Source organism: Entamoeba dispar, genomic scaffold, assembly GCF_000209125.1.
Source record: "Entamoeba dispar SAW760 scf_1105229460151 genomic scaffold, whole genome shotgun sequence".
In the NCBI taxonomy this organism is placed as follows: Eukaryota; Evosea; order Mastigamoebida; family Endamoebidae; genus Entamoeba; species Entamoeba dispar.
Window position 1 is genome coordinate 1 of NW_001854049.1, and position 7071 is coordinate 7071.

The 7071-nt window shown below is 24.9% G+C and overlaps 5 protein-coding genes across 5 annotated transcripts in view, besides 8 other annotated features; all 5 read left to right on the top strand.

The window, feature by feature from the left end:
• Positions 1-123: 123 nt before the first annotated feature.
• On the top strand, positions 124-1852 carry EDI_252350 (uncharacterized protein; the record flags this gene model as incomplete). The annotated part of the gene is made up of 3 exons (XM_001736842.1): positions 124-216; positions 284-501; positions 559-1852. 3 exons carry the CDS (start codon positions 124-126, stop codon positions 1850-1852), a joined length of 1605 nt encoding a protein of 534 aa, XP_001736894.1.
• Positions 507-534: a sequence feature (AT_rich).
• Positions 1238-1259: a sequence feature (AT_rich).
• A 396-nt stretch (positions 1853-2248) lies between the features above and the next one.
• Positions 2249-2663, top strand: EDI_252360 (uncharacterized protein; the record flags this gene model as incomplete). Its single annotated transcript, XM_001736843.1, has 3 exons — positions 2249-2256; positions 2315-2401; positions 2456-2663. The coding sequence occupies 3 exons, from the start codon at positions 2249-2251 to the stop codon at positions 2661-2663; spliced, it is 303 nt and encodes a 100-aa protein (XP_001736895.1).
• Positions 2407-2444: a sequence feature (AT_rich).
• Positions 2664-2704: 41 nt separating the features above from the next.
• Positions 2705-2798: a sequence feature (AT_rich).
• A 23-nt stretch (positions 2799-2821) lies between these two features.
• Positions 2822-2868: a microsatellite.
• Positions 2869-2912: 44 nt separating this feature from the next.
• On the top strand, positions 2913-4113 carry EDI_252370 (vacuolar protein sorting-associated protein 26A, putative; the record flags this gene model as incomplete). The annotated part of the gene is made up of 2 exons (XM_001736844.1): positions 2913-2993; positions 3079-4113. 2 exons carry the CDS (start codon positions 2913-2915, stop codon positions 4111-4113), a joined length of 1116 nt encoding a protein of 371 aa, XP_001736896.1.
• Positions 3989-4047: a microsatellite.
• Positions 4114-4221: 108 nt separating the features above from the next.
• Positions 4222-4318: a sequence feature (AT_rich).
• A 20-nt stretch (positions 4319-4338) lies between these two features.
• EDI_252380 (cathepsin L, putative) lies at positions 4339-5598 on the top strand (the record flags this gene model as incomplete). The annotated part of the gene is made up of 1 exon (XM_001736845.1): positions 4339-5598. The coding sequence occupies one exon, from the start codon at positions 4339-4341 to the stop codon at positions 5596-5598; it is 1260 nt and encodes a 419-aa protein (XP_001736897.1).
• Positions 5599-6232: 634 nt separating this feature from the next.
• Positions 6233-6299: a sequence feature (AT_rich).
• An 8-nt stretch (positions 6300-6307) lies between these two features.
• EDI_252390 (uncharacterized protein) overlaps positions 6308-7071 on the top strand; it is a gene marked incomplete at both ends in the record, with an annotated part of 990 nt that continues 226 nt past the window's right edge. The window contains one exon of the mRNA XM_001733304.1: positions 6308-7071. This exon is cut by the window's right edge and continues 226 nt beyond it. Within this exon, the coding sequence (XP_001733356.1) occupies positions 6308-7071 (764 nt within the window).

Below are 7071 nucleotides of genomic sequence, written 5' to 3' on the forward strand. Positions count from 1 at the left end.
AAAAAATGAAAAATTGTTTTTATTATTTTCTGTTCTTACTGAAGTGTGGATTTTTACATATACAAAAGAAGAAAACTCTCATTCTTTCAACTTCAAAACTAATACCAAAGATAATAAAGAAATATGCAACAAATTCAACTCTCTGAACAACAAATAAGAAAGTTCATTGAAACATCAAAAGGACTTTCAGAAACAACTTTTAAAACATGGTTAACTGTTTGGAAGTTATTTATCTTTATTACTAAGTAGAAAGTAGAAATAAAATTTATTAACTATGAGATAGGCAAAACTCAGTAATTTTCAGGAAGAAATGAAAAAACTTATTTTAGCATTAGTTTCTGAACAACAAAAATATAAAAATCATATAGAAATTAAAGATGGAGAAAACATTGCAAATACTATTATTTCTATTTGGAATAGTTGTATTAGTTTAATTGATATTATATCACATGAAAAAACACTAACAATGATGTTACAAATCATTTATAATTGTATGAAGCAGTTTGTTAATATTTAAAATACTAAAAAAAAAATGAATGAAGTAAGATTAATCAATAGTCCAATATTTACAATGTTTCAAGAATGTATTGTAACAAAAGCAATTAAAAGAAAATGTATTGATGATTGTTTTGGAATATTTAGTAAATATAAAAGATTATGTATTCATACTATTCAATGTATTGAAAGAATATTTAAGAGAATATACGATGAAAAAGTAATTATGATTGAATCAAATAAAGTAGTTATGAAATTATGTGGTTGGATTATTGGAAGAGCATGTCTTGTTCTTCCATCATTATATCTAGGATTAATGAAAAATATTGAAATACCAGATGGTGGGATTAGAATTATTGATTCATTTCCAAATAAAATGATAGAACGAGTATTACCAGAAGAATATCAAATTGCAATTCCAAATGATAATTTAGATATTAATGAATTTCTTAGATATTATTCAATGAATGATTTTATTGTTTGTATTACTAAGGGATTTATTCTAGGTGCATTAGAAAATGATAAAATTGAACAATTATTAAATGAATCAGTTGAATACCAATGTCTTTTATCAAAATATTTTAAAATTCATGGAGAATCAATAAGATATCAACAAGGTTATTCATTGAATAAATTCTTATTTAGTGTTGATTCAACTTTACTTAATCAAATATTTTCAATGATTGTTACAAATACAAATTATTTAAATTATCAATCAGTTATTAAAATGGCTAATACATTCAATAAATATATTAATTTAATTACCCAACATCATGACCTTTTTAATCCTTTAACTCGATTACCATTTGATAGTAAACTTTTAATAAATGCTTTTCATATTTCAAAACTTGGTGATAACTCATATGCATTAATAAAACTAATAGACACAGTTTATTATTCCATTCAAACTTTTCCAACTGAATCAAGAGTACCTATTATAACTTATTTAATTAATGATAGTTTCTATTTCTTCTTCACTCATTGGTCAGATATTGTTCGTCAACACTTTCATTATTTTATTCTTTATAGATCAACATTATGTTGGATTAAAGACATTTATAACAATAAACTTACTAAACAAGAAACAGAACTATATCAATCAAGAACAATTAAGAAATACAATCCTTTGGATGAAGATATGAAGCTAATATTGAAAGTACGTGAAAATAGTCATTTATTAGAAAAGACAAAAGATACTTTTCCTTTAAAAGAAAGAATCATTATTGAACACTCTACACATGATTTTAGAAGTTTATCTAAAGAATCAATTCAATGGACCACATCAAGAAGAAAATTAACTGAAGTTCCTAACGTTGAATTTCCTTTCAAAGATTTTAGTATTTCAAATCTTAATTGATGTTTTTTTTATTGTAATTTATAGGGTTATTCGTTAACACAATGCCTCCTTATAACTAATTAAGAATATTTCTTTTCTTAAAAACAACAAACTGTAATAGAAGAAATACTATACATATCTTTGACTAAAAAAAAATCACTAGTACTATTTGTTAATTTGATAATGCAGTGATTTGGTTAATTATTTTGATAGGTTTGATGTTTATTATTGAATGAAAACAATTATTGAGAAAATGATTAAAATGGTCATAGAGATAATAATTTTTATTCACAAAATCTTTATCAAAGGATAGACACATTCCAAAAATTAAAAAAAAAATGAATATCATCTTCATTCTAATCAAATATAAACGAAATAGATAGAATTAAAAGATCATCTCAAAATGTTAATTTAGTTATGTCAAAGTTTGATAGATAAAGATTTAATTGGAATTAGATTTTTTTATTATATTCATCTTATTAGTTCTGGGTTTTCTAAACAACAAGAATTACTTTGGGAAGAACGTGATTCTATTAATCGATCAAGTCAATTAGCAGATATTTTGATTGAGTTTGTTTTATTAATTGAATAATTTTCTTTTTAATATTATAAACTCATTTTTAGTCAAGCATTTGAAGACAATGCAAGTATAGATCGACAAAACCAAGCAATGGATAAAATTAATAACAGAAATTCTATCTATAATTCTACTTTAAATGATTCAAATCGTTTAACAAATAGAATTTCATGGCATCAATGTAAAAATACAATTATTTTAGCATGTGTTTGTGCTTTTTGCATATTCTTCCTTATCTGGTGGTCATTTTTATAAGTTATTGTCCTTTTCATTTAGTTTTATCATCAACAATCTTCTAAATAATAAGATTTATAAACACAAAATTATTTAATTATAAAATACAAAAATTTTGAAGAAAATAAAAAATAAAGAATATTAATCTATTTTATAGGATAAAAATGTATTAAATACATAAATAAAGAAAAAAGAAAAGATTTAAAAAAAAAATAAAAATAAAAATTTCAAAAACTAGAAAAAAAGAAAGAAGAACTTCAAAATAGAAGAATGGCTTTCTTATTTGGTACACCAATTCAAATTGATATTCTATTAGACAATGACCATGAAAAACAAAAAGTTACTAAAATAGTTAATAAACAAAAACAGAAATTCCAATTTATATGAAAAATGAAGATATTAAAGGAAAAGTTGTTATTACATAAAAGATAAAAAGTATGAACATCAAGGAATTAAAATTGATTTTATTGGATCAATAGAATATTCATATGACAGAAGTTCTACATCGAATTTTATTCAACAAACAGTTGAATTAAGTAGACCAAATATTATATTAGAAGAAAAAACAATGTATCCATTTAGTTTTAGTGGAATTGATAAAAAATATGATTCATATTCAGGAAAGAATGTAAGATTAAGATATTATTTAAGAGTATCAGTTAATAAAAAGTATTCATCTGGTTTATCTAAAGAACAAGAAATTTGGGTTATTAATTATCAAGATGAACCTACTAAAAATGATCCAATTTTAATGGATGTTGGTGTAGAAAAATGTGTAAGTATTGAATTTAAATATGCTAAATCATATTATAATTTAACTGATGTTGTATTAGGTCAAGTTTACTTTAAAGTTGTAAGATTACCTTTGGCTAGTATGGAACTTCAAATACAAAGAAAAGAAACTACTGGATTTCCACCAAATCAAACGGTTGATACTGAAGTTCTTTCTCGTTATGAACTTATGGATGGTGCACCAGTTAAAGGAGAATCAATGCCAATTAGAGTATTTTTAGCTAATTTAGACTTAACCCCATCATATCATAATGTTAATAATATGTTTAGTGTTACTTATCATTTACATTTAGTGTTAATCGAAGAAGATGGAAAACGTTATTTCAAACAATGTGAATTTAAATTATGGAGAAAACAACCTCAACCAATTAAAACATCACCTAATGCTCCTATTAGTGTTAATACTGATTGTTTAGCTGGTTCTCAAGAAACCCCTTACAAAGGATCTGACATTAATAAACCATTACCAGAAGTTCAATCTCAACAATCTATTCAAGAAGAACCAAAAGAAGAAATTAAAGAACCTGTTATTGAACAACCACAACAATCTATTCAAGAAGAATCAAAAGAAGAAAAGAAAGAAGAAGAACCAAAAGAAGAAAAGAAAGAAGAACCAAAAGCAATTGACATTTCTTCATTTATTCAAGACGATAAACAAGATGATGACAACTTATTTTAAATCACCTTTTCTTTGATGAATTGATTTATTCATGAATTTCTTTCATTTAAATGTTATAGTTTTTCATTTAAGTATTGTTCCTAGTCTTCACCAGAATTGATGAAGAACAAATAATAAATTATAGTTTTATTTAATATTTAGTATAGTAAAAAGAAAAATGGATTAACAAATAATTCAAAAATAATCTAAAAAAAAGTTATAATTTCAAGAGTTAAAGAGATACCAATGAACATTATTAATGTTGTTATACTAATGCTTTTTGTTAATTGTTTTGGAGATGAGTTTAAAGAATTTCTCAAAACAAATCAGATTGTATACTCAACACCTTCAGAAATGTTAAGAAGAAGAGTTATATTTGAACAAAGCAAAAAAGAAATAGAAGAATTCAACAAAGAACCACATTCTTTCTTTTTAGGAATAACACAGTTTGCCGATAAAACTGATGAAGAATTTAATCAAATGTTTTCAATGAAAATGGATCGACAAGATGAATTTTCTATGATGTCTACTGATGAAGAAGAAAACAAAAATGAATCAGACGATATTTATATGGAATATAACCTTAATCAAGACGAAGAAACATATGGAAGAGAAATGAGAAGAAAGGTACGTGGAAAAAAGTATCGTGGAGTTCGTTTTATGAGAAAGGTTCATGTACCTAAAAAATATAGAATTGGTAGAAAATGGCAATTTAATAAAAAAAAGGATAGTGTTAAGGAATTACCAGAAGGTATTGACTTTAGAAAATTTGGTAAACTAACGTATATTAGAGAACAAACTGGGTGTGGTGGATGCTGGAGTTTTGCTAGTGTTTGTGCATTAGAATCTAGGTATCTTATTGATTACAATCTTACTGTAGATGACGTTGGTAGGACATGGGCATTAAGTGAACAACAATTATTAGATTGTTGTATTGAAAATAATGGATGCGAAGGTGGGAGTATGGAAAGATCATTTAGGTGCATGAACAGAACTAAAGGTGTTATGCAAAGAGTAAGATATCCATATGAAGCAGAAACACAAGACTGTAAAGAATTTAATAATGAATATAAAGAAGTTACATTAGGTGGATATGCATTAGTACCTCGTGGAAATGAAAGAGCATTAATGAGTGCAATACATAAATTTGGGGTATTAGGAATAGGATTAGATACAAGAAGTAAGTTATTCAAACATTATAGGGGAGGAATTTATTATAATGAAGAATGTACAAGAAGAGGATTAAGTCATGCAATGAATCTTGTTGGTTATGGCACAACCAAAGAAGGACAAAAATATTATATTATTCGTAATAGTTGGGGTGATTGGAAATGGGGGGAAGATGGGTATATGAGACTTTATAGAGGAGGAAATCATTGTGGAGTTGCCACAAATGCGTTTTTCCCATTATTTGTTAGAAGAGTAAATGATGAACCTAAACCAATGTCACACACTGAAACAATGATTAAAGACCTTATTAATAGGCATCGATTAGGATGGATATAACTGAATGTTTCAATCAATTGAAAAGTTAAAAAAAGTAAAATAAAGAAACAAAAACACAATTCAATAACATATACTATTCGTCATTTTCTTTAATTTTTTTGTTTTTGATTTCTTCAATCTAATGAATGATATTCATCTGTTTTTGTTCTTCTTTGCTTAACAATTAATACAATTGCCACAAATATTGATACAATAATTAAAGAACCAAATACAACTGACATAACAATAATTGTGATTAAATTAGTATAATCATCGCTACTACTATCACTTTCACTAGTTTCTAAAGCAAATACATAACATAATATCATTAAAAAAATAAAGAGGGTCTTCATAGGTTTATTCTTCCAATTAGAATTTTTCAGTTTTTTTTTCCTTTTTCTAGTTTTTAAAATTTTATTGAAATAAATCAGGGTAAAGAATTAAATGTATCTATATGCCTTTTTCATAAGAATTAAATAAGATTAGAATCTAATCATTAGTACTGTATGTTTATCATTTTATTTTTTGACAATTAACAAAGCATTAAAAAGTATTAACCAATAACATTCTCTATTAGAGTGTTAAATAACGATTAGTGTAAGTAATAAGAAGTACCCTAATAATTAATGCCAATATAAACATAAAACTTCCTTTCTTTTTAATTTAAACTAATTAAAAATAAAACTTAAAAACAAACTAAAAATAAACAATTAACAAATATTGGATTTAAATGGTTGTTGAAGTAGGATATATTGATAAAATTATTTGGCTCTTATATAGCTTTCTTTTCATTACTTTTTTTCTTATATACTCTTCAAAACCAAAAGAACTTACTGAATCTTATCCACAACTTCCAAACAATCGTTTATTAGCACAACCAAAAGTTTTTGACATTGAACTAAGTTCTGTTCCATTAATTGAATTAAATGAATTAGAATTCTCAAATGAATGTAGTTCGATATTTATTGGAAAACCTGAAAATCCAAAAGATTTAATATTATTTTCATACCAAGAACTTCAAAGAAAGGATAAAACCAATGAAAAGTATTTAAAAGATATTGAAAATGAAATGAATTTAATGAGAAAAGTTTTACCAAAAGTTATTGCTAAAGTTCTTGTTATTGGAAGGATTAATGAAGATTTTGTTCGTATAATGAATCAGTATGAAATAGAAATAATTACTACAACAAAGTATAATGATACTTGGAATGCAGACAATGCAAGAAATATATGGGCATATGAATATCTACAAGATTTATCAAATGAATATGATAGAGTATTTTTATCAGATATTCATAATGTAGTATTATTAAATGATATATTTAAAACAATTGATGGAAGTAAACTTTATTTAATGTTAGAAGATCTTGGAAAGACAAGTTATCACTTAGATCTTGTTAATCATTATTCTTGGATATCTAACTTTCTTACTAAATCTGAAGCATTTTACATTGACCAAGAACAACCACCATTTGTTAATAATAAACTTATTAT